Source organism: Pipra filicauda, unplaced genomic scaffold (assembly GCF_003945595.2).
Source record: "Pipra filicauda isolate LSUMZ 115617 unplaced genomic scaffold, ASM394559v2 scaffold45_size4122338_pilon, whole genome shotgun sequence".
Lineage (NCBI taxonomy): Eukaryota > Metazoa > Chordata > Aves > Passeriformes > Pipridae > Pipra > Pipra filicauda.
Window position 1 is genome coordinate 3,948,038 of NW_024104598.1, and position 26,627 is coordinate 3,974,664.

Consider the following 26,627-nt stretch of genomic DNA (forward strand, 5'->3'; position numbering starts at 1 on the left):
TGGGGCACAGAGAGTTAATTCCAAAAGGTTTTTTGAAGGCAGAATAGCTTTGCCTGGTGCCTTCATACATAATGCATTGACTTTTATAAATACTGCCACTGAGCAAATCATTCCAAGCTTGGGAAAGAGCTTCAACTGTAAAAACCCAGATCAGGGCTGTGTGCTCTGACTGCAGAGAATTCTGATCACTCTGGCACCACTTTACACCTCACAGGAAAACAAAGCATAATTTAAAAAGGGGTGTCCCTTTAAGCTTGAAGGCCCCTCTGGCTTGGAAAAATACACACAAGCTGTACTTTAGGACAAGAATACAAACCATAACTTGCAATGACCCCAGAGTTCTTCAGTGAGGCCAAACATTTATCTCTTAAAATCTTTTTATAAACCAGATACATTCCAATCACAGTAATATTTACTGCTTTCAGAAAGGAGAGGTTTGCAAAGAAGGAAAAGCTGGACAAAAATTGCACTGAGTCTGGTCGTTGGGTTTTTTCCTAACAGGCAAGAAAAATCGTCCTCTGAAACTTTATACACCAAGTTTTACCTCTCTCTGAATTTCAGACTTCATGGTTTGTGCCCTCAGCAAATATCTGAAAGTGTTCAGCTTTAGATTCTTTCCCCGGGTGTGAAACGAACCCAAACAAAATATTTACCACGTGCAAGGGCTTGAAACCCACAAAATTATAGAAACAGTGGCAAAAATGCTACAAAACACACACATACATGATCCGATTCAGCTCTTACCACATCCTCCCCCTCCCTATAAAACATATATATTCCCATTTAGTGAAATAAACCCTGATCCCTGCAGTACGTACGTGATCCCACCAGCATTCACTGAAGTTTGGGAGCTGGTGTTCCAGGCTGTACTCCAGGAACTCAAACATGACACTGATGATCATGCACATCCACCAGTCCCGAATCATCAGCGTCTAAAGGCAGGAAAAAAAAACCCAAAAAGTCTTTCAAACGCCCACAACAGCTGCTCAAAACCATCCCAAAAACGACTTGCACGGCAGAGAGAGAGAGCAGAACCAGACACCACTCACCTTAATGCCCCTTAGAAACCTAAATAACAGAGCATTCCATAAATCCCGGTCAGACTCTGCTCAGATTTAGAGTCTTGCAACGGTGCATGAAACATTATTACTTTTCATTTCCCTGACTTCCAAACTTCTGGCCTCAGAACACAAAGGACAGACACGGTGTGGGGGTTTTTTTTCACCAGTTATTTGTACAGTTGAAAATCTTGTTTCCTGATTCTTTTCTGAACGCTGGAGACTCGGGAAAATTTCATTTTCATGATGAAGCCAAATGCTCACAGGCCTCTCAACGCTACACATGTTCAGCACAAGAGACAAAAGACACTGAGGGGAATTAACTCTCCCCCAGGCAAAACCAGCACAGAAATGGAGATGATGGCACAAATCCCAGCCCACGAAAGAACAGAGGCAGGTAAGATGGGATTCAGCAGGAAGGGAATTAGGTAAATGCAGGGAATTACTACTGGGTGCTCGACCACCACAGGCAGCAAGGTTCTAACACTGCTCAAAAAAAAAAGCTTTTCAGAGCCTTTTCACGGGCTCTAAATTACTACAAAGCCAAAATAATTTCTGATGAATAAGGCACATTCATTCCCAACATTGCCATCCTGGTGGCTTCTGAGATCTGGGGAAAAACCCAAACACACGGCCCACCTCTGTTTATTGGGACAACACACTCAACCCTCCAGCTTTTAAGAGAGAAATATGCTAATATTTAGCATATTTAACAGGCAAATGTGTTATGACCCAGAGAAAATCCAGCAGCCAGTTTCTGTCTAGCTGAGCAGCCCAGGAAAAAACCCCTGCAGGGTTCACCTTGATCTCAGCCTCTTTGACAAAACCCAGGCTTCTCCCAGACCTAGATAAGAACAGCCCCACTGGCATATGGAATTCTATCCCATTTCAGTGCCTCAGGAATGTGTTACTACTCCCCTTATGTCTTGTCGTCAGGCACTCACAATTTAGGCATTATAGCAGGGGTTTTTTTTTACAATTTAGACATTTTTTCCTCAGTATAATTTATTTGTAAAAATAACCACGGAATGTTAACTGAAATGCTGTTTTGACATTTAAGTTTCTAATTCGTTTGTCTTGGACAAGAAAGACCCAAGTTTTCCAAATTTATCACTCATCTCATTAACAGAACAAGCCACCAATAGGCTGAAGTCCAGGTCTCCCCACGCCCAGCAAACTCACCTCTGCTTATGGGGGAAACCCCAAACCAACCCAATCCTCTCCCAGAACACATCTGCACTTTTGAAATGAAAACACAAAGCAACAGCTCCAGCTTTGTTTTTAAGAGATCTGAGCTTTGTCAGATTGTTATTTCTGGTGGGCTTGTGGGTAAAAACCCACACAAGGTCTGCAGGGGGCAAAATCAAGTGTGTTAGTAAGTCTGCTCTGGTTAAAAAAGATAATATTTAGACCAAAACAATCAAAGCAAACCACGTGTTGAATGTTTTGCAAGAGACAAGCACAGCTGGAATTTCTTCCACAGTTGGTTGATACTGACTAAAAAGTAACAAGAATTAAATCTCTGCCCATTTAATGGTTTAAAATCCTGATTTGATGCCACTGGGAAAGCAGCAGTAGCAGCCTATGAGTGTTTGGGAACAGCAGACTGTCACTGCCTGTCCCACACTCCACTTCCAAAGGTCATTCCAGCATTTCTTGCTGCAGGAATAAAGGTCTTTATTGATCTGCCCCAGAATGAATCCCATGGAGGAGGGAGCCTGTCCATGTAACACAGCTCTGGCCAGGAATGAGGTGGCCTAACATGGGCAGGAGAAAGGAAAAAAAAAGGGGGGGGGGGAAAAAGGCTTTTCCTGTATTCCAAACACAGCCTGGGATAACTGACCAAGGCCATTCTTACCTTCAGGTACCAGCCAAAAAAGTGAGCAGGAACAAATCCATCCAGCTTGTCCTGGAACCCAAGAACAGAGTGTAGGTCATTACACTACAGAAACAGTCTTTTTTTTTTTTTCTCCAAGAAAAATGCAGCAATGGACTTCTGTTGTTTCACACATAAACACTTGATGGATTTTAGGAGTGTTTGTTCCCAAGTACAGCGATGAAACAAGCTAAGACAGCAATTTTATGGGGCAGAAATTGGGATTAGGATAGCGTTGGTAGAGCAGAGACCACCTCTTCAATGCTGAACTGTCCTGTTCCTTGCCTGATGTGAGGACAGAAGCAATCAGAGAGCTGCAAATAACCATAATTGCTTTGCCCCTGAATTTCGAGTCTTCTGTTTACCAGCAAAAAAACAACCACCTGATGGTTCCTGGCACTCAGAAAAGTGCAGCTTATGTTGCTGGAGCAACCTGGGTTAGTGGAAGGCACCCCTGCCCATGGCAAGGAGTTGGAACTGCATCATTAAGGACCTTTCCAACCCAAACCATTCTGGGATGGACTTTGTGCCCCGAGCTGACCGAGAAGAAGATTCTTTAAGCACCCAAAGAAATCCAAACTTGACATCAACAACCTGAGAAAGAAGGGCTGTCAAACAGTTCACCCCTGGGCAATCAGGCAATTAGGATCCAGAGACACATCTCCACCTGATGGACAGGGAAGGTCAAGAGAAGGGAAATAAGGCAGCTGAAGAGCCAGTCACGGCCTGTGCTGTGACTCAGCACTCAGACAGACTCCCAGCTGCACTCTGAAGAGCTCAGTGGAGCAATCTTTTAACAAAAAGCCCAGACTCATCGAGTTTGTTCCTTACCCAGATGTTGTGAAAGGGATCTGACTCGTTGCCAGGGTCATAAATAAGGCAGTTGCCCCCGTAGTCTCTTTCTGGCAGAGGAACCCCTAAATGTGGGTCAATGTACTTCATAAACTGCCTCCCATCCTGCACAGTCTGCAAAGGAGCACACAAACAAGGGGTCCATGGGAAGGATTCGTGCACAGAAGGTACAGAGAGAATTAAGATCAACGATTATCTTCAAATTGATCTTTTATCAAATTCGTTGTGTTACATCCGGGTTTTGAAGCCTCACACATATACCTGACTTTGAGCCTCTCCAAGCCTACACAGTAAGGGGAAAATGCCTACAGAATGACCTTAATATTTCTTAAAGATGAGAAATCAGCGCTCCTTAACCCTGTTCCCTAAGGCATTGCTCTGGGCCACCCCATCCCTCCCAAAACCTCCACAGGGCTCACCCTTCCCAACACCCCTTTCCACTCAAGGACGTGTGAGAGACTCGAAGGAAACAGCAAGAAGAAATTACCCAAACGACCAAAACCTATTAGAATTCGCCTGCAGATCAGCCACACACCTGCTGAGCATTAATTTCCCAGTGAATTTGTGGTCAGGGGTTTCACCCCAGAAGCACTGGGACATCCGTGACGGGCAGCAAAGCAGGACAAGGCCAACATTAACTGACAGAGCAATAATAAAATTATAGAATAAACCCACTGAGACAAGGCTCAGCCACGGGCCAGCTTGTGTTTGCTGTAAGGAAGTTCAGTCACCTGCAGGCTCAGCAGAATTTCACCTTATTTAAACCTGGGCAAGGCAAGGATGTATTTTTAGAAAGAGCTGAGCAACAACAGGGAGTTCCTTAACCACTAAATCTCTGGTGATACCACGTGCTACCAGGGGAAAGCAAAGCCATTCCAGGCTTTTCTACTGGAATTCACAGCTACACCAGCACAGGCAAGCAGAACAAGAAATGCTGGAACCAAAGGAAATCTCTGATGACATGGAAAGGGTTTGATCAATATTAAAACCTTGTTTGCAGAGCAAAGGCCCTACTCCAGCAGCAGGCAGATCCCACACATCCCAATTCCAGCCTCACTTCCTCAAGTCATGTGGCCTCTAAAGGCCAAACTTTTTTTTTTTTAAAAAAAAGCACATTCCTCATCCTTCTCTCACCTAAAATGATTTTTAAGGCTGCCTGATGAGTATATTGCCTCAAAACATTTCCTTCAGCTTCTGCCCTTCTGAGAAGTGATGGAACTGTAAAAGTCAGGGGGAAATTCTCTTTACTAAAGAAGGACAGGATATGCTAAAAATGTGGTAAAAAAAGAATATGGTAAAAACTGCTTTATTTGGAAGCACCAATGGCATGTTTTTCTAGAAAAAGCCTCCTCCTCAGCTCCTGCCACCAGACAAAGCTGGGTGTGAAGGTCTGGTTTATTCCAAAACCCCCAAATATTCAAAGCACCTGTCATTCAAGGTCAAAGGTATTTCAGAAGGTGAAACCAGCTGAATTCTCCCCCAGGTCACAGCAGGCCCAGCAGAGCAGAGACTGGATGTGTGAAAAACCAACTCCTGATTGTTTGATCTGAACAAGAACCAGCTCACCTAAGAACACTTTACCCCAGCGTCTGCCCTGGGCTGAGGGCATCTGGGGGTCAGAGCAGGTGAAACATTTTTATATCATAATTTCCCTCAGCTCCCAAGTGTCTTTTAAAAGCCCAAAGATTCGATTTCACAAAACTGAAGAGCATCTCCTGCTGTCGGTGAAAAAAAGCACACCACGAAGGGGTTGATCTCCACAATAAAGTGGCATTCAGGAACTGGAGATCTAAGTCACTTACCTGGAAGAGGATGAAGATGAGGAAGAGCTCATACACCACACTGACACACAGCCAAAACCTCCAGTAAGCTGCAGAGAGAGATGGGGGGGGATGTTACAAAGTTTTCAATAAACCAGCAGTTAATTATTCATTTACTGCAATATCACCAAACATGGAATCCTGGAATGGTTTGGGTTGGAAGGGACCTTAAAGCCCATCCAGTGCCACCCCCTGCAAAGGCAGGGACACCTTCCACTAGCCCAAGTTGCTCCAAGCCCCGTCCAACCTGGCCTGGAAAACTTCCTGGGATGGGGCAGCCACAGCTTCTCTGGGAACTAATTTCGTTTCAAGAGATGCTCCCACCAAGAAGTCACAAATCCCAGCTCCCAAGCACGGTGTTCCCCACCCCTCCTGAGGGATACAGCCAGAAAGGACCTTCCACTCCCACACAGGCTGCTGTGCAAACCTGCTGGAGTGGCTCAGGCACTGACCTGGATCTGGGAGAAGGGACCAGGCTCCAGAACACTCCCACCCAACAAAACACTTCCCAGTTAGGAATCAGAATCCAGCAGTCCTTGGAAAAGAACTAGATCCTTCCTCAACGTCCTCCTTGATCTCAGGTGCCCTGACCTGTCCAACCTCGGCTCAACCAGCCCGGGCAGAGCCACTTTTGGAAGCCCAGCTTTTGGCCTCAAGACAGGGCTGTGCCCTCACAGGGCAGAAAGCATTTCAAAATCCCAAGGCCAATTTCACTTTTACTCGGAATTAAATTAAAAAAATAACATACCAAAGGTTTTAGCTGGTTGCAAGGCATGTGAGGTCACCTGAAACTGTCCACAACAAAGGTGATGCAAAGCTCAGCCCTGCAGAGCCCGGGGCTGCTCTCGCCCTCCCCAGACCTGTGACTGTGGATCTTCTCACGCTGAGCAACACCAAAGGCTGCCCAAATTACAGTGTCTGCACACTTCCAGCTCCCTCCTCAGCACCTCAGATCTCCTGACAGGCTCAGCCCTCGGGTCACAGGCTCTCTGCCTGTCCTGGATGGAAGTTTTGTGCTCCGTGGGCTCGTTCCTGCTCCGCACAGAGACTGGTTTGGCCTCTATTCCACCAAGTGATTTCTGGGCTCTGAACTCCCCACTTGCCCTAAGAAGTCGATGCAGAGCCAGGGTGGGCACACACAGCAGTTTTCCCCATCCAGATCCAAAAATTCTACACCAGGTAATTCAGCAGAACTTGACATTCCAAGTGCATATTTAAATTCAGAGCTTTTCAGGGGTTGTTTGCACCCAAACCAAAATGTGCCTGTGCCCAATTCAGCCTCGAGTAGAAAATAAATTATAAAAAAAAAAAAACCAACAAAACAACAAAGAAGCAAAAAGAAAAAGAAGAAAACCAACCAAACCTACCGACAAATCCCCCACATTGTTAAAAGTAGTCCCTGACAACCTGCTTTTGACACCATCATTAAAATAAATCAAAATGTGAGAAGGTGGGAACTTTTTTTTTCAGCAAAAGTGCTAAATTAGTGTCATCAAAATCACCTACTTGACACTTCTGGAAAATAAAAAAAAAAAAGAAAAAAAAAAAAGAAAATGAAAAAGGCAGGTGTGGCCCTCAGAGAACAGCAATTCAGAGCTCTGTGACAGCTTTCACCCTCTTGTCGTTCCAGAACACAGCTTAGGAAAAACCAAACAGCCAAAAAAACCCCTCCACTGGTCACAGGATTCTTTGGAAGAGAGGAAACTATTCCCAGGCTGGCACCAGGTTCAAGCCAGCAGGGAGAAATAACCTTTCATCACCACCCTTCTCCCTCCAGAACCGAGCAGAGCTTCCTTCAAATGTCACTGCCAGATGCCTGAAAATGCTGCTTTTTCTAACCCATAAAGCCTTGTAGGAGAGATTTTAACACTGCTCACAGACAGGAATGTGGGTCTGAACCTGATGGAGGCTCAGAAATCAGAGAAACCTAAATCCTTACCTGAGCTTTTCTTCCTCTCTATTCACATGGTTCTGGCAGCTGCTGAATATGCTCAGCAAAAATCCATAATTAAAAACTAAGATCTGGCTCTGCTTTAGTGCTGTGACAGAGGTCCCTGAGAAGTTTTTAACACACTTTGTATCTGTACCCCAGAACCACCACGTTTCCAAGGCTGCACAAACACTGTTCTCTCTCCCTTCCTGGACCAGCTGTAAAGTTATTTTTGGCAGATCTCTTAATACTTGTTTTCCTTAAATTCACCTGCCATTTTGCCTTCTTCCAACCAGGGCTTTCCTCCTGGTTAAGGAGGCTTCTGCTAAGCATTGACACACCTGAAAACCCAGTGATTCCTGGGATCCAACCCCAAACTGCTGCCATTGCAGGGATTTGGGAAGAGGACATCAACACGTCCCAGAGAGCAGAGGGCACAACCAAGCCTCTTACCTGCTTCTGGTCAGAGCTTGGCCCACACCACCTGAAGGGCTAAATGAGTAAAGAAACACCAAAATCCCAGTTTGGGTTTGCCCAAGCCAAGCACTTCTGCTGGAGCTGTGGATGCTGAGCAGAGGGGGCACGGGACTGGGCCGCTCCAATTCCGGCTTTTCCACAGGCAGCTGAGGTCCAAAGCACCACCTGTGGGAGCTGGGAGCTGCCAGGACTGGGAGGCTGGGACACTGATTCTCATCCCAGCCTGGGAGGGCCGCTTTATACTCTTAAATGTAATGTCTGAACACATTAAACGCTGCGTCAAGGCAGAAAAAGATCTGAGTTAAAGGCTCAGCTCGCCCTCATTTATTCCACCCAGCCAATTAGGATCACTGTCCCCAGAACAAAACACTCATGCAAAGCCTGCAGTGAGTACCCAGACTCCTGAATTGTCACAGGAGCTGTCAGGAAGGGGCAGATCACTGCTATTCCCTGGATAAAGTCCTAATGAAAGGATTTTGCACAATTACGAGGCTGCTCCTTCCAGTGCCACCAGCGGCCTGTGCTTTGTCCCCACCTTTCTGCCTGCTCATTCCCAGCTATTCCAGCCCTCCGCCCCCATGGGTTACTCAAGAACCTCACAGTTTACTCCCCAAACAGCTTTGTGCTGTCACACACGATGTATTAAGTCCAAATAACTGCTGGCAAAGGCTGGGAATATTAAAAGCTACTTCTTGGGGCATTAATAACTGCCATGGAAAATTTCTTCGGAATGACAAACGTGGGCATGTTATCTTGACAAAGGCAATAAAGCATCCCTGAGCTCCTACAACACCAGGCTGTTGGCACGTTCACAGCTCCAGAAAGGAGCTGACAGTGAGAATGAAGAGCATCTTTTATTTGCAAATATCAGTGAAACAGGCTACTGGTGCTGACAGCACCCATGATTAATTTTATCATTAAATTAATGCCACTCCCCAAATTTGGCCGTTCAGCCACCAGTAAATGGACCCTCAAGCAGAGCTTAAGATCTGTCCCCTGTGCAATTCTGCTCCCTGGGGTTAAGGGAGTTGTTCCTCCTTTGCCAGGAGGTTTGGATGGAACCAAACAAAGCCGACGGTTTACAGGAAGGAAATGGAAAACGGGGTAAAAGCAGGGTAAGTTGGTAAAGTCTTGCCTAAACAGTCAGAGCTACTTATTTCCATGACAGTCCCACATTTCTGGATTACAGTCAGGCCATAATGGAATATGCCCATGTAGCAAATTATTAGTTAAACTGGAGAAAAGGGGGGGTTGTGTGAAATCAGCAGGAAAACGGCAAAGCTGGATGAGCCCCTGGCTAAAGCTGCCATTGCTGGGAATCCTAAAAGGGTGGCCAAAAAAAGAAATAAAGCCACCAACTCTGGACAGATGCCATTTAGGTGGTGGCTGGGATCAGTTTCCTTAATGGCCTTAGTGAAAAGTAGGTTAATGACACACAGCAGGGAAGGCAGGGACAGCAAGGAGAGAACCAGATGATCCCAAGGGACTGGAGTGACAGAGGAGCTCGTAACACAGCTCCACACTCCGGCACCGGGAACATTTCCTGCCACCTCATCAGCTGAACCAGAAGGATTTGGGATCACCTGCCAGCCACCGACATCCAGCCGTGAAAGCAGCACGTGGAACGTGAAGAGGGACATCAAGGCTCTGCCAAAAATACTGGGAAGCATCACACCATCCCAAAAATCACAGCTGCAACATCCTGCAGGTCTGGGGAGCCACTTGAAAGCAGAAAACTCAAAGCACACAAAGGAGGACCGCCAAAAATGTTACACTGAAGGGGAGACCAGAAGCCAAACTTGTTGCTTTAGCAATATTTTTTTTGCCTTAGCAAAGGCAAAGGCGGGCTGTGTGTAAATAAATCTGGTGGATAAACCCCAGTAAGAAGAGATATTTAAACACAATAACAACGTTAGACAGAAAATAAACCAGAAAAAACATAAACCATCTCTGAGCTAGCCATAAATTGGACTTTCCCCATCATCAATTTGTACTGGTTTGTTCTAGGGAATAAAACCAGCTTCCACCCCAAACCCACCGATGTTCTAACCCTGAATGCACCCAAATATCACCGGTGCCCTTAAGAGGAGTAGTTTATTTCATAGGAGGAACCAGAATTAACTGTAACAGGAGGAAAGATTAAAGTCTGCTATTTAATAAGGCCCCAGAAATGCAAACTTAATAAACCCCCCAGGTTTGCAGAGAGCATTGCTCTGGAATCACTCCTGCTTTGCCTGAAGTTTTCTGAGGTGTCTGCTGGTTCTCATTCCTAAACTGGAGGGTTAAATTTTTGGCATAAAAAACACTTAAAGCTTCACTGGGCTTTAAGTGAGAGCCCAATGCTTTCAGGAATATTATTTAAGCCCATATAAATTCCCTTAATTCTTTCTCTTTCAACGATTCACATCTGAAAATAGGCAAAAGATGGAAGATATTGAAATATTTTCATGTTTCACCCGCTGCTACATTTATGTGGAAGAGGTTTGTGTTGGGCTTTCAAACACTTTCAAGACTTCCAGTCTTACAAGAAGTCTTTAAAATCATAATCGAGGGCTTCTGATCTCCCAGTTTCTGTGGATAATGGACACGGAGCAAAGGGAGCAGCAAAGGGAGCAGCTCTCCCCAGTACAGAGAGGAGGGGAAAAAAAAAAAAAAAAAAAAGAGTATAAACAGGGGGAAGTTCAGGTTTCAAGAACCTGGCAGTTCACACAAAGCTTTTCACTTAACAACAGGAAGCCAAAAGGGGAGATCCAAGCAAAGGCTCCGTGCTCCAGGCAGCCTGGAAGCCCGGCAGGATGGAGTGGAGCCGGCGTGATAAGTGTGCAGTGCTGACGAACCCCTGGGATTGCTGAGGTCACAACTCACCTCCTCTGCAGGCAGCACAAACACTGACCTCCCCCACAGACCAGGCAGCTCGTCAGAAAGCTCAGAGTGACCCAAGGAGCAAGGAGGATTACCTGGGTGAGGCCTTGAGAACGGTCCATCTTTAGCTTGGGTCACCCCGAAACACAAGAAAACCAAAATGCTGGCGACGATGCCTCTGAAAGGGAAAAGAGAACAACCTGTGTTATTGCTTCTTCCTCCTCACCCCGCGTCCTTTGATGGGAGAAACGTCTGGGCTTTTGTTTTTGAACTGCTTTTGTCTTTGAACTCCATCATAAACGGATCCAGAAACCACCCAGAGGAAAAAAACGACCCAAAGGGGCAGTGCCTGAATCCCCAAGAGTCAAACACCTCCTTGTGTCTGTGAGCAGCTTTTATTCCCACCAGGTCACAGAGACACTCGGGGTTTAGCAGTGAGAAAGCTCTCACTGCTCCACTAAACTTCCATGAAATTTAAAAACAAGCTGTTAGACTTGTCCCCGCTCCAAAAACAGCTTCTTAATCAAGCTCAAGGCAAGCAGGAGCTTACAAGACCACACCAGCAGTTCCTTGCTGTTTCAAGGGCTGGAACTGTAACACAGAGCCTAAAGAACATGACAGAGATATCAAATAAAAACAAATTATCGGACCAGGAGCCCAAATATACCAAAGGCCCACAGCCTTGGATATGTTCCATTGGTTTTAATGGATTAAGTGGCACAAAGCGATCCAAAAATGCTCTTTTTAATACACCTCAACTCCCACTAGATCCTGCTGTCTCATATCACCTGCCTAAGTGCTGGCTGAAGGGATGGATAATTGGGAAATAGCTCATTCCCTGTTTGCAGCAAATGATGCAACCCCTGACTGCAAATGAAATGGCTCAGCCTGCAGGAGCCACAGAAAATGCCCAATAATTCTGCTGTCAGAGAGAAAATGTTGCAAACCAAAAGCAATAGAAGACTGTTCACCCTTTAAACGTGTCAAAAATTCCATTCAAAACAGAAAACTGAAGGATTTACAACACTCATTTTGCAACATTCACCTCCGAGCGCAAATGTTTGTGCTTCCTGAAAATAAATATGGGGTTTAGTTAACAGATGTAACTCAGTTACTTTGCTTGCTTTAAACACTGGGAAGCTCACCAGAATTAGCTGCTGAATGGACCTGTGAATAGACAGTTCCATGGGGATTTCCAGAGGTCTGGATGGCAAAACCCTTTCAGCTGACCTCAAATAATGAGAATATTCTGCATTTTGAGTCATAGTTGTATTTGTCGTGGAACAGCCTGCACTGTGTGAGGTGTGACAACCCCACCTCTGCTCAGTCTGGACCCCTCAGCCCATGGGTCGTTTTCCCAAAGCTCCAATTCAGATCCCGAATCCAAACCACCACAGGAACTTAGCTGTGCTCCTTCTAAAACCCATCCCCAGCCCATAAAACACGCTGGGGATTCAGATATATTAATTTACTTCAAGTTCACCACGGCAAATCCGGAAGCAAATCCCAAATTCGCATAATAGCCACATCGTCTTCATTATATTTTGGGGTTTATTTTTGCAGTGGTAACTAAATTTTCCCCCTTAACATCATTAATCTGTCTCCTCAGGAAGCTTCCAAGGCCTGACCAGCAGCCTGGCCTAGAGGCAGGAAGGCTCCAGGACCTGAGAGGGGGTTTCCTCTCCTCGCCTGGATGGACAACAGGCAGTGGTTTTTCCTGAGCAGCAGATCAGGAAGGCACGAAGCAGTAAACCTGTGCCTGCAAAAATCATTTCAGCACTCGACCAAACAATGAAGGGAGAACCTGGCAGCAGCTTCACTGGTACAAACAAGCTCTTGTTTGTGCTAAGAGTCGACTCAGAGACACGGGACAATGAAGCCTGTCTGTGAGGAGCTGTGTAAGGTCCTTTGTCCTGGCTCCCACTCCCTTGTCCCCTCCTGGGCTGGAGCCACGCTGGCAACAGCTGGTACGACCCACAAGCCCTGGAAAAGGGGCACATGGAGGTCTGGTCTCTTTGGTGCCTCAATTCCTCTGTGGGAGTTCAGCCCCAGCAGCTGGAGATCACCCACGAGCAAACCCACAGATCCCTGGATGCGTCCCCACGGAAAGCAGGGATTGCCAAAAACTACATAGAGGCATTTCGTGGCTTGAAATTCAACTTACAACCCTGGAGCACACAGGTGCTTTGAAACCTGAATGTGTTTTATATGGGAAAAGGTGTTTTTAAACCTGAATGTGTTTTATATGGGGGAAAAAAAAAAAAAAATCCATTTTTTTTCCCCAGGATGCCTTGCTCAGCATTCAAAATATTTGGGAGCTGTGGATTTCTTCCACAGTCATGGTGTGCAAAAGAGGTGCTGAATGTTCATTTGGCTCCTCTCTGAGATGGAGCTCAGTCCTGTCCCTCCCAAGTGCTTGAACAGAGGACAAGGGGGCAGTTGTCAGTCGGGATGGGCTATTCCAAGGAACTGTGGGGGAATAAAAATCCCATGGATCAGACAGGTCTGCAGCACAACACCTCTCTGCCTAACAAAGGAAATGTTCCACTGTCCTTACAACAGAAGCAGTTTAATCACATATATAACAGGATCACGTGTGGGATCCTAATGAACTCCTGATTAGATCTACACATAAAAGATTTCCATAAACCTTACCATTAAAAGAAATAATCCACCTCTAATTGTTTAATTGCCCTGGCCTGCTGCAGGAAGGAAAATGTCCCTGGGACGTCAGACAGATGCAAACACAAATCTCAGCTACAGACACCACACCCCATGAGCTCAGAGGTCTCTGCCCTCACGTGGGTTTTGTCCATCACTTCTCCTGTGACTTATTCCATGACTCCACCACTCATCCTGCTCCTGTCAGTGACTGGATGGAGCACTTTTATAGGGTAAGATAATCCTGATTTTACAGGGAGAAGGTGGGAGCCTCACATGACTCCAGTCTGGGAAACTGGAGTTTAGTGCCAGCAAAATTTGGGAACTTCACCTCAATTTACTGCTCTGAGCACCTTCTGCACCTCAGCCAGAGCATGGAAACAAAGGAGGCTGGAGTGCTTGGAAGTGTGTACTTAGGACCTGCACCTACCCCCAAACACTGCTCCACTGTCAGTGTGCAGGAGGTGGAAATAAAACCCCATGACAGCTTCAGACTCTGCTCAGTGGTGCCAAAACCACTCCTGGTCATTAGGCAGCAAGTGTTCCCATGAAGTACCAGCACACAGGGACAGCCTCGTGCTGGTCAGGATTTGAAATCAAAATACAGCTCAGCATCAGGACTGACAAAGATCTCGGGCTGGGATAAGGGATTTTGAGTTATGGAAGCAAAAATAAAAATTCTGTGAAAATTGGGGCTGTGGATATACTTATGCACGCTGTGACCACCTTATCCCGCTCTGAAATGCCTGGTTTTGTTCAGATATACACTTAAATATACCTTTTTCTTGTTCAGATTTATACTTGAAGAGCCAGGAACACTCTGAGAGCAGCAGGCTCACAGATGCTGGAGAAGGGAAGGGACAGGGATTGAGCTGGAATCCTTCACGTAGGATGGTGCTAAACTTGTAGCACCTCAGAGAGCTCAGTAAAGAGGCTCATGGAGGGATTGGGATTGGGGCTGTCCTGTGCAGAGCCAGGAGATGGACTTTGATCCTTGTGAGTCCCTTCCAGCTCTGGATATTCCATGATTCAGCTGAGACCAGAGTTCCCTGAAAATGGGCTCGGCATAAGGAGCATGTGGAACAGCACAGCCACGTCCACCCCTTCCAGGAATCAGGGCCAAGGCAGCAGGCAAAGCCTGGGAAAGGCCCACAGGACTCGTGGTTATGCCTGCACTGATCTTCAGCTTGGAAAAAGGGATAATCTGGCCAAGTTAACTACTCTTGGAGCTTGAATGGCTGACAACAGCCTAAGGGAGCAGCACGAGCGGGAACACAGACGTATAAAACACGGAATATTTGGAAGACCGTGTCCAATCCTCAGGATGCTGCTTTTCAAGGATTTTTTTTTGGTGACAGGCGGAATTCCACAGGCCAGAGCAGCAGAAGTGACCAAAGCCCATTTGCTGCCCCTTCCCTGGTATGATGCTGTAGGTTGATTTTAACAACCGGGCACGTCATTCCCCTCACCGAACAGGCAGAAAACAACCTGTGTTTCCCGAGAGAAAGGCTCACCTGCTGGCTAATCTTCCCTGGGTTTGTTTTGATTAAGGCAGTGAAGGCTCTAAGCTCAATAATAAGATATTCCACTGAGTCACCTCAGCTCTGTATTACTCCCTGAGGATGTGTTATCACTTCTCCTTCAGCTTTTCCCCTTCCCAGCTTCCAACGGCCATTCCAGAGCATGTCACGCCTCCAACCTGGACTCCCTCATTTAGAAGGGGGAATAAAATGGCATTTGTTCACACAGAAGCCTTCCAGAACCTTTCCCAGCCCCGGACAGCTTCCAGCTTGTTCCATTTCACCCCCACGTGTAAAATCCCAGCACTCGGGTGGGCACAGGGCGAGTTCCACCAGCCCCAGCTCTTGTGTAACTGCCAGAACAACCAGGATTATCTCAGGAAATATCCCAACTCCTGCATCTCCAGGACAACAAACCCTATATCCTGAGTCACTTCAGAAATGTACAAAAATAGGAGGAAACCCTTTAACAGCAAGAGGAAAAAAACTGTTATATTTAAGAAACCAGACTGGAAGAAAACAATGATTTTCACATTTCCAGCAAGGATGCTTTGCAGTATATTTTTAAAACATACCTAGCTTTTTAAAACACCACTTTTCTACATGCTATTTCTTCCCTACTGTAGTGAAAAAGAGGAGAAATTCAACCACACTGAATCAGTTTAAACTGCAGTAGAAACAGACCACACACATAAGACTCATCTTATTCTTGTTTCCCTTTTGGGCTACGAGTCCTCGTGGCAATTTTCAACAACAAACAGTGATCTGTGCTGAAATCTTGAGCATCATTTTTAAAAAAAGGCACTCGAGTCAGAGAAATTTAGTCATTTAGAAACGATGGTTATTTTAAGGAAAGGTTATTTTAAGAGAGGGGGTTTTTAAACCCCACCACACCACGGCCACAGGCCTGACAGTGACACTTAAACTGATTAGAAATTACACTCAATGGTCAGCATCAGAGGAGCCTTATGGCCTTATGATTGGGTTTGTAACTTTGTAAGGGTGCAGGCACTTCAGTGAGGGGAGTGCAGAGGTTCCAAAAACACGCCTGAGAACCCCCCCTGCTCGGTTATTTACCTCTTGGTGTTGTAGGCTGTGTCCTGGGGAGTCTCCTCCAGCAAGGTCACGTAGCCCAGCGCACACGTGAGGATGAACAGGACTGTTAAGGTGTGAGCTCTCCTAAAATCCAGAAGAGAGAAGATTGGCATCAAAAAGCAGAAAGACTTACATCTCCCCCCACCCTGCCAGTGCAGCCTCAGGAGGCCAAATGCACAGAGAGCAGGCAGGAATACTGAGGTTTTCTGTATTGTACAGCACAGGGGGCTGAATTTACAGTGGCACTGCATGTGAACTGCAGCAGCAACTTTGAAAACAACAGCACTGGATCTAAACACCTCCAGGTCTCTCCTCTGGTTTGGCAGGTCCATACCTGACAGTGCTGCTCTGTTTCACAGCCTACTCATAAAAACTGCAGCAGAGTGAACAGACCCTTAAGACTAACCAAATTCACTCCAAACGTGGGAATCACACAACAAAAACTAGTCATTTAAAAAAAAAAAATTATTTAAAAATCTCTAAAGAAGAACAGCTGCAGCTGTAAGAATTCCAGAGCTGCCTCGAGATGCCTGATTTCCAGGGATTCCTGCAGTTTCAGTGCACTGAGCACAAGGGGTTTGTGTGGGAACAGCCTCGTCAGCAAAGCTGGGTGGTTATTCCACACCAGTAAAACATCCCCATCCATAGGTTTATATGGATTTTGGCAAAGCACTCAAGAAGAAATTCTTCTGGCACAGGTTGCCCAGGGAAGCTGTGGCTGCCCCATCCCTGGAAGAGTCCAAGGCCAGGTTGGATGGGGTTTGGAGCAACCTGGGCTAGTGGAAGGTGTCCCTGCCCTTGGTAGGGGTTGGAACTGGATGAACTTTAAGGTCCCTTCCCACCCAAAGCATTCCAGGATGACACACACCCCCTCCACCCACCGATCACCACACAGTGAGCATTCTTAAAACATCCAAATCTTCTTCTATATAAAGTTAAACATTCCCTTCCTAATGAGAAGCCATTCATTGTTTTCAGTGGAAAACATCTCCAGTCATAGATGGGAAGCATGGGAAGCCTGGGCATGTAAACATGATAAAGGCTTGAGTTCTGGCTTAAAGGACCACAAGATCTGTTATCACAAAGGATTAAAACAACCCAGGTACACAGAAGAAGCTCAGAAAGGAGGAAAAGTGTGAAAGAAGGTGCCTGTATGTGGCATATTTGGCTCTATTTCCATTTTCTTTATATTTTATAACCGCAGCTCACATTCCCTTTCCACATCACTGCCAACAGACCAAGGTTGGTACATTCAGGTTGTGCAGACAAACCCGGGATCACCGGGAATTTCCAAGCCATCCACTGACTTACCTTCAACCAACCCCCCAGCAACCCACCCAAAACTGCTCTGCAAGTCAAAGAAAGGCTGATTCTGAATGAAAATTCCACCCTAATCCAAACACCCCAGCCACTCTCACACCCCTGGAAAAATACCTCATAAGCAGACACAGTCCTCTTCCTCCACTGCTAAAGGAGAGCTTGGCATTGAACACTATCCTTCCCGAGGGCACGGAATAACCAGCTCCAGGACCAAAAAAAAAAAGACAAGGATCCACAAGTGTTTTCACAATTAGCAAGGACTCAACGTGTGAAAAGCCAGGCAGGAAAGGTTTTGGAGCCGTGTGAGCTCCTGCTCGGCAGCTGCATCTTCCCGGGTGCCGGGACAGGTGATTCAGCCATGGAACACTCCCGTGACGTGATGCCTGTCCTGGATCCTGCAGGAGCTGGAAAACTGAACACCCTCCTCTCCCAGGAGGCAGGACAGCCAGGACTGAACTCACGCTCCAATCACACCACACTCTGCTTTTATGTATGTGTATAATTGACATAATACGCTTGTATTTTGATCAGCAAAGAGGTTACGTTAACTCAAGGCCATTTTTATATTTTATATGCCTTGTTTTACTGCTTATTTTTGAAACCCGTGTCTAAGAGGCTACAAAAATAAATCTGGAAATGCTGCCTCACACCTTACCATTTCACCACCTGAACACCTACACAAAATCAGTTCTTTTTCCAATGTGCTGAGTGTCGCACAAATTGTCAAAAAAAAAAAAAAATCAGTTATTACACGTCCTCACATGGATAAACACCTTGAGAAACTCCTCTACCAGCACAAGGATGATCTAGTTCCATTCCTTGCCTGTGGCATGGGGAAGGGTTGGTGCTGGAGAGCCTCATACATCCCGTTTTCCAGCTATTTTTGGTGCCACAGCCATCAATCTGAAACCCAACCAGCTGCCCTGTTTAGGGAGAAACAAGAGGCTGAACTCCAGCTGCAGCCAGATCCCCTTGCAGCAGGTTTTCAAGGTGGTTTTCAGTCATGGAAAGGTGCTTTCAGCACACGAAATCCGGGATGAAAGACTTTTGGAGACGGGTTTGTCTCCTGGGAAGAGCAAGTTGGCAGCTCTGATAGAGGGCTGTGAGCAGCGACACAGCGATGAGAGCCCCACATAAACCTACCTCAGGGGGGGAAAAGCACGGAAATACAGAGGCACACCATGTCTTCCCACAGCCTGGGAGGTAAAAAAAAATAAAACAAAAAGGAGCAGCACGTGGAAGTGCTCGTCCCGGCGAAGCCAGGATGGATTTCACGGCACAAAGGGATTGTTTTCATCTCCGCACACGCTGTAAAATAACACACCAGAGGAAGACAAGCTGAGAACATCCCAGCGAGGTAAGCACGGCAGGAATTACGTGGAAAGGCTTATGTTCTCCTGGCCTGGAGCCCAGGAGGCTGAAAAGAGCTGAGCTGGCCAGACCGGGAATCTTCCCCTCGGGATTACACAGGAGTTCGGGCAACACGCACGAGGCAAAGGGGGCACAAACTGCAGCCAGTTCTAGGAGGTTTCACGTCCAAAACTCTGCACACAAAAATATGTAAGGCCAGGGAGAGGATTTACAACAAACACCGAAGTTCTAAAAAGCTGGAAAATTAAGTAGCTTGGTTTTCTGCCTTTCGGTGCTGCGTATGTGTCTCTTTCCCACTCAAAAAACTGGGACATTGAAGTGAAACAAATAAGGTCTGTTTTTACGAAATCCACTTGCCCTGCTCATTCAAACACCCAGCAAGAGCAACTTCAGCAGCAGCCAAAACACCTCTCCCACACCGCTGCTCACAAAAAAAAAAGTAGGTTTTCTTTCCCCGGTTAATGGGATTAAGTTTGATCCCAACTTCTCTTTTTCATGCTAAAGTCATTCTCCTGTCACACCGAGAAACTGCAAGGAAATGACTATCAGCGCCTTTGTTTTCCAAATGAAGCCCGTGACACAAACGACCTAAGAAAATGGTTTAAACACCTCTTTTTTGGGGGGAGATTGGGGCAGATCCCTGGATGGAAAGGGGGGAGTAACACCCCGTTGGCCTCGTTCAATCTCCCACAAAGTAAAATCAGCTTGAGCAGGGGCCGCACCCTTGTTATCCACTGCTTGTTTGTCACAAATGATGCAACAACTCCATTAAACACAACAACAATCACTGGAACACAATGCAAAGAATTTATTTATTAATATTTTGGTCGGTTCTCTTAAGTGGAACGAAATTCCGAAGGAGAGCCAGTCTAGTTTGCCCCTTGGGTTTAAAAAGTTTCCTTAATTGCTGCTGCTGGAGAAAGAATCTGTCAGCAAACTCAATTAGTCCCATCAGCAACTTTTTCATTATTTATTTCTTCATTCCAAATAAATGACGGTCATAAAAGCATATCTGAGAGAGGTTTTTTTTTGTAAATGGATGTCAGAGCTCTCTGTACCCTCCACGAGCCAACACAATCAGCTGGGAATTCTAAGAAAATATGGCAAACAGCAGAACAAACCCATCCCTCCAACAGCAGCAGAGGGTTTGTGTGAAGAATAAGACACAGGCAGACACACCAATTTTAAACCAACCCATATTTTGACACGCAAAATTAAGATCACAATTGAAACTGTCGGGATAGAGAGAGCGTCTGGAAACCTTCAACAGAAATCCAACCATACAAACATCCCTGTTGGTTTTTAAGCTGCAGGCTGCGTTTTAAAGCCTGTTTAAACTCTCAGAGTTAATAAAACAGTCCCTATTCTTAGAGCAGCCGCACGTCTTGGGCACATCCACGAAGTCACACGACGCTGATTAAATTTCCCTACGGACTCGGGACACTCCAAAATAGCACCGGGCATTTTCCTTGCCGTGAGCCAGTGCCTCTCCTCAAACAAACCCAGGGACAGGGACCTCCAGAGAACCAGGACCACGGGACAACAGCAAAGCTCTGGCAAATCAGGCGTTTTCCTTCTAACCAGGAGGAAGGACCAAGGTCTCCGATGTTTCCGCAGTTCTACAGAGCCCAGAAGTTCCCCAAATGCTCCAATTTCAATTACTGAGCATTTTCATATTTAAACCTATAGAAATCTGTGTTCCAGGTGTTAGTTTAGAGCAGTTCCACTGGGACAGGTGACCGGGAATTACGGGTAACACACTTTAAGCACATTTTTTCCCCTTAAAACTTCAGGAGCACATTTACAAAAAAAAAAGCACAATACAGAAAATTAACGCCCAGGTGGGGCATTAAACTCTCACAGGCTCTCTGCACAAAGATATTCCATCTGCACTTCCAGCTCACTTGGCAGAACCACGCAATCCTATCCTTTCGGGAAAGGGCAGTGCCATTCCCATATAATGCAATTCCCAGGACAAAGCTCCCCTCATCCACAACCAGCCGGCGAACATGGCTTAGTGGGATTGCACAAGGCCTGGATGTCCCAGCTCCCTGGCCCTGCCAGCCTATTCCCACAGGCTGGAAAAGCACGGCTGGGTGACCCAGGGCTCTGGAGCAACGTTCCCCTGCTCCAGACAAGCAACGTGCTCCAGCGTGGTGAATCCCGAGCAGGCGGCTCGGCACACACGGAATCCCAAAACTGCCCCCCTTAAAGCATGGAAAAATCCACACAATGTTCAGTTCCCAGCAAGCTCAAGGAATGCTGTCTTGGAAGTGCCACAGCCAGCCTCCAGGAGAAGGCAGTCCCTGCCTGCCTGAGGATCTTCTGCCTCCCTAATCTCTCTTCCGGATAAATCCCCACCTCTTCCTCCAGACCTGCCCTTAGCAAATCCTGAGAGGTGTTTTCACAGATAAGAACAATCTCCGTAAGGAATGTGTGGGTTTGAACGCCAATCCCATCTTTCCAAAACCAGCTGGTTTGCCCACACACATCCTCGTTTCCAAGGCCATCTGGGAGGACTCTCACAACACCGAATAAACCGAGAGGAACACGCCGGCAGAGGCTGCAAATTCCATGCTCTGTGCACCAAACAGGCTGAAATAATTCCCACAAACACTGTATTAGCCCAAAGAATCACTGCCATTCCCTCTTTTTGCCTTCTTTTCCTATTTATTTTAACTTCCTGAGCTCCACAGATCTCTGCTGCCACACCACACAACCCTAGGAATATCGCACCCGTGTGACGGCAATATGGAATTATCAACGTGAGAGACAAAAAAACTCATTCATAATCAAGAGGTGACCTTAAACCAATCAAATCCAAATTAAAGTAAGGCTCAGGAAAAGCAATTAACCCACAGAGTCACAGCGTGGTGGCAAAGGCACATCTGGCACCTCCCAGCATCCTCAAATCACAACTGGGTGGATGTTTTCCTGGAAGATCTGCTTTTGCTGAAGGCAAGCTATGAAATGTATACAGAAGTCAAGATAACACGGAAATTTTAGGAGAAAAATCATACACAGTGTCCAACTACTTGATCCCTTCATCTAAATGACTCCTTCCCTTGGCATTTACTAGCATCAAAAGGAGCTGCCAGGCCACACTGACTGAGCAAGTTCCCCCAGCAGAGTATTTTCCAGCCCCGAGTCGTTTATGTGGAATAAGAACAGAGATATTAGCACACAACTGGTTTTCCAAAGTTTCAAACAGATCTGAAGAGCAGGAAGCCAGCTAGGAAGCTCCACCTTTCCCAGTGATCACATTTACAGTAGGAAAATCACCTCTGCAAACTGAACTGCTCCAGGAATGATTTCTGACTCTGTTTACAGGTCCCAAATCCTTTAATTCTTCCAAACAGAGCAAGCCACGGGGGTAACCTTATCCCTAACTTCTGGACTTTGAAGAGAAGGTACATTCCATACTTTTCCAAAGTCAGAGCATCCTCACAAATTCCCCTTTCCTGTAGCCACCTCCACATCACGAGAAGAGTCCCAAGGGTCACAGGAAGAAAATAATTTCTCTGGATAATCTTTATACTCGTACACTTTAAGAACTGAGTCATTGCCAAAGGATACTCTGTCACGCACAGGGCAAAAGGAACACCAGGAAAAGCCCTGGGACTTTTCCAAGTGTTTAAACTCCTGCCTGCCAGCAAAAGTTACTAGGTAGGGAAAAGAAAAATCGGATAAACAGGGAAGTTAAGGAACAACTCAACACACTTGTCCCTGCTGCCCTCCTGGAAGGGACCACCCGACACAGGGAAGCTCCTGAGAGAACAAGGCACATCCAGATTTCCAAATGAACAACCCACATGGACACACTGACTGCATTACAGCATTTATCCTGGGATGACAGACAGCCCTGCCACCACCACGGACAGGTGCAACGAGGTGAGATTCCACAGCAAAAAAAAAAAATCAGCATTCTAAGGCCTCACAAAACACCTGGCAAGAGCCACCTGAAGTAGAGAGTAAGGAAAGGACACTTTTACCCATTTTCCATTTATAGGATGGCGCCAGGACCCAGCGATTCACTCGGCCTGCACGTGCTGTGCTCTCCAGGGAAGGTCCTCTTGTCCCCAAGACCACGATGTGCCTCGGCTACACCCGCCTGTCGGGGTTCTGCAGAGATCCCGCTGGGATCCAGCAGCATCCCAGTGCTCCTTTGCAGCTTGCACTGGCAGGAATGTCACCTACTTCATGGGGATCAACACCCTCGGCGCCGCTGCTGCCCAGATTGGCAGGGTGAGAGCCAAGTGCCCTCCCCTCCCGCTCCTCCATGACAGGCTCCAGCCAAATCCCATCGCCCTCAGCTCGTATTCCAAAGGAGCCTCTGCAGTGTCAGCTTGGTTTCCTTCACCAAAAAGGACGTGTGTTCAGCACAAGCAGAAAACCCACGGACCCGCACGCGTGCGTGCAGAGGGGATTTGTGGAACGACTCCAGCAAGGACGGGATTTAGGAGCACTTTTCCAGGTGCAAACACACCACTTCCTGCAAGGACTGAACGCAAGGACAAAAAGCTGTTTTTCTCTGCTGGCCCAACACCGTCAGTTGTGGGTTTCTGCACCCGTTTTATGGGCCAAGACACACGAAAACACAACAGGACTGGGGCACAACAACTTCGGCTGTCTGCCAGGATTACTGGGAAGAACACGGATGGAAAAAACCTCTTCCAAGACTGAGTGGGGGGGGAGAAGGAGGTGGGGTTCACATAAACAATGCTGGTAGCTGGAATCAAGCAGAAATGTTTGCCTGCAGACAGTGGGCTCCCAGGGTGCTGGAAAACACCTCCAGAGCACTCACCGAGTGGGATATGGGGAAGCTCTAAGGGTCCTGCTCCTGGAGGGGCTGGGACCAGGACTGGGAAAGGAGGTGACATGACCTAAAGCCAGCCCCATTAAATTGCCAGGAAAACACCCTTAGCCTATTCCAGCACCAGTACCAGCTAAGTCAGAGCAACGTGAACAGCGGATAACGGGCAGTAACTTCTTTAATTTCCCCTCCCAGACCCCCTGCCCATATCCCATACTTCAGGCTCCCATAGATACCCCATTTCTCAGTGCCCCCCCTCTATAACCCATTCCTCAGCCCCCCATATCAAACTCTCCAGCCTCCCCTATCCTATTCCTGCATCCCCCTCATATCCCATTGCTCAGTCCCCTCTATCCTATTCCTCAGTGTCCACCAGCCAATATCCCACTCCCCAGACCCTCTCTATCCTATTCCTCAGTGTCCCCTCCATATCCTATTGCCCAGCCCCCTCTATCCTATTCCTCAGTGTCCTCCATCCTTCAGACTCCCCATATCCCATTCCTCAGTCCTCCCCCTCTATCCCATTCCTCAGTTCCCCCCTATATCCAATTCCTCAGTGTCCCCCCTCCCATATTTCACTCTGCAGCCCTTCCTCTATCCTACTCTGCAGTGTCCCCCCTCCCATATCCCCCTGCTCAGCTCCCCCTCTATCCTATTCCTCAGTGTCCCTGCCCCATATCCCATTGCTCAGCCCCTCTCTGTCCTATTCCTCAGTGTCCCTGCCCCATATCCCATTGCTCAGCCCCCCCTCTATCCTATTCCTCAGTGTCCCTGCCCCATATCCCATTGCTCAGCCCCCCTCTATCCTATTCCTCAGTGTCCCTGCCCCATATCCCCTTGCTCAGCCCCCCCCATCCTGTTCCTCAGTGTCCCTGCCCCATATCCCCCTGCTCAGCTCCCCCTCTGTCCTATTCCTCAGTGTCCTCTCCCATATCCCATTGCTCAGCCCCCCTCTATCCTATTCCTCAGTGTCCCTGCCCCATATCCCATTGCTCAGCCCCCTCTCTGTCCTATTCCTCAGTGTCCCTGCCCCATATCCCATTGCTCAGCCCCCCCTCTATCCTATTCCTCAGTGTCCTCTCCCATATCCCATTGCTCAGCCCCCCTCTATCCTATTCCTCAGTGTCCCTGCCCCATATCCCATTGCTCAGCCCCCCTCTGTCCTATTCCTCAGTATCCTTGCCCCATATCCCATCCCTAAGACCACCCCCCATATCCCATTCTTCGTTCCCCCCCCATCCCCGCGGAGGAGCCCCCGGCGGACCCCTCCCGTGGGGCGCCTCTCACCAGAAGAACGTGTTGGTGCCGTCGTCGTACACCTCGGACTCGGTGCTGCGGCGGTGGCCGCTGCCGTCCCGCTCGGCCCCGGGGGCTCCGCCGTTGGGATGCGGCGGCGGCGGCCCCGGCTGTTCCTCCAGCGCGGCCTTGCCCAGGGCCCCGCCGTGCACCCGCCGGTCGCCGCGCCTCATGGCGGCGGGTGGGAGCGGGGCGAGGGGACCGCGGGAGGGGACCCGGGGGACACACGGCGGGTCCGGCGGGACCGGGCAGGGACGGGCAGGGATGGGGGGGGGGGGGGAGCTGAAAGTGACGCGGCACGCGCGCGACCCCGCGTCGGCGCGTGCGCGGGGCGCCCCGCCGGGGGAGGGCGGGGCCGGGCGGGGCGTCCCCCCGTTGCTGTGGCAACCGCCTGTCGCGCCACCGGCGCGCCCGCCAGGCGGCGCCACCGGCGCCAGGTGTCGTGTCCCGTCCCGTGTCCCCCCCCCCCCCTCAGGCGCCCCCTCATGGGGGGGTCCCGGTGCCCCTCAGCCGCCCCTCACAGGGGTCCCAGAGTCCCTCAGGGTAGGGGTCCCGGTGCCCCTCAGCTGCCCCTCACAGGGGTCCCAGAACTCCTCAGGGCAGGGGTCCCATTGCCCTTTATGGGGGCACCCCCAGTGCCCTTCACAGGGGTCCCAGAATCCCTCAGGGTGGGGGTCCCAGTGCCCCTCAGCCGCCCCTCACAGGGGTTCCTGTGCCACTCAGCCACCCCTCACAGGGGTCCCAGAGTCCCTCAGGGCAGTGGTCCCATTGCCCTTTATGGGGGCACCCCCAGTGCCCCTCACAGGGGTCCCAGAGTCCCTCAGGGTAGGGGTCCCAGTGCCCCTCAGCCACCTCTCACAGGGGTCCCATTGCCCTTTATGGGGGCACCCCCAGTGCCCCTCACAGGAGTCCCAGTGCCCCTCAGCCGCCCCTCACAAGGGTCCCGGTGCCCCTCAGCCACCCCTCACAGGGGCCCCAGAGTCCCTCAGGGTGGGGGTCCCGGTGCCACTCAGCCACCCCTCACAGGGGTCCCGGTGCCCCTCAGCCGCCCCTCACAGGAGTCCCAGAGTCCCTCAGGGCAGAGGCCCTGATGCCCCTCAGCTGCCCCTCACAGGGGTCCCGGTGCCACTCAGGGCAGGGGTCCTGATGCCCCCTCACGTGGGTCCCTGTGCACCCCTCATGGCAGGAGACCCAGTGCCCCTCAGGGCAGGGGTCCCATTGCCCTTTATGGGGGGACCCTCAGTGCCCCTCAGCCGCCCCTCACAGGGGTCCCTGTGCCCCTCAGGGTGAGGGTCCCGGTGCCCCTCACAGGAGGGACCCCCGATGCCTCCGTGCCCTTTCCACAAAAACACACAAATGAAGGGGGAAAGAAATGAATGAAGAGAACAGTCCTTTCAGCTGTGACAGCGTTGGGCTATGAGTGCACATACTCAGCATTTGCAAATTATGCCAGGGTTGTTATTTAATGCTAAAACTCTGCATCTCTCGGCAAAAGTAACCAAAGAGTGCTAATTAAAGAAAACGGCTTCCTTCTGCACGCACTCGCTTGAATTATTCAGGGGAAAGTGCTCTTTGCCAGACTGTCGTGTGGCTTTCAAGTACCCCAGACCGTGCTTTCCCATCAGTCTCATCCCTAATGCCGTGTCCGCCCCAATTCCCACATCTTTGTGTGATGA

General features: G+C 48.5%; 1 protein-coding gene across 1 annotated transcript in view; it reads right to left on the reverse strand.

Moving 5' to 3' along the window:
- Positions 1 to 25,215, reverse strand: part of PTDSS2 (phosphatidylserine synthase 2) — a 34,402-nt gene extending 9,187 nt beyond the window's left edge. Inside the window, exons 1-7 of the mRNA XM_027717949.2 lie at positions 24,943 to 25,215; positions 16,134 to 16,235; positions 10,971 to 11,053; positions 5,589 to 5,656; positions 3,766 to 3,900; positions 2,917 to 2,967; positions 819 to 932 (exon numbers count right to left, since the gene is read on the reverse strand). Coding sequence (XP_027573750.1) covers positions 819 to 932; positions 2,917 to 2,967; positions 3,766 to 3,900; positions 5,589 to 5,656; positions 10,971 to 11,053; positions 16,134 to 16,235; positions 24,943 to 25,124 — 735 coding nt within the window. The 5' untranslated portion in view covers positions 25,125 to 25,215. The remainder of the gene's footprint in view (positions 1 to 818; positions 933 to 2,916; positions 2,968 to 3,765; positions 3,901 to 5,588; positions 5,657 to 10,970; positions 11,054 to 16,133; positions 16,236 to 24,942) is intronic.
- Between the last annotated feature and the right edge of the window lie 1,412 nt (positions 25,216 to 26,627).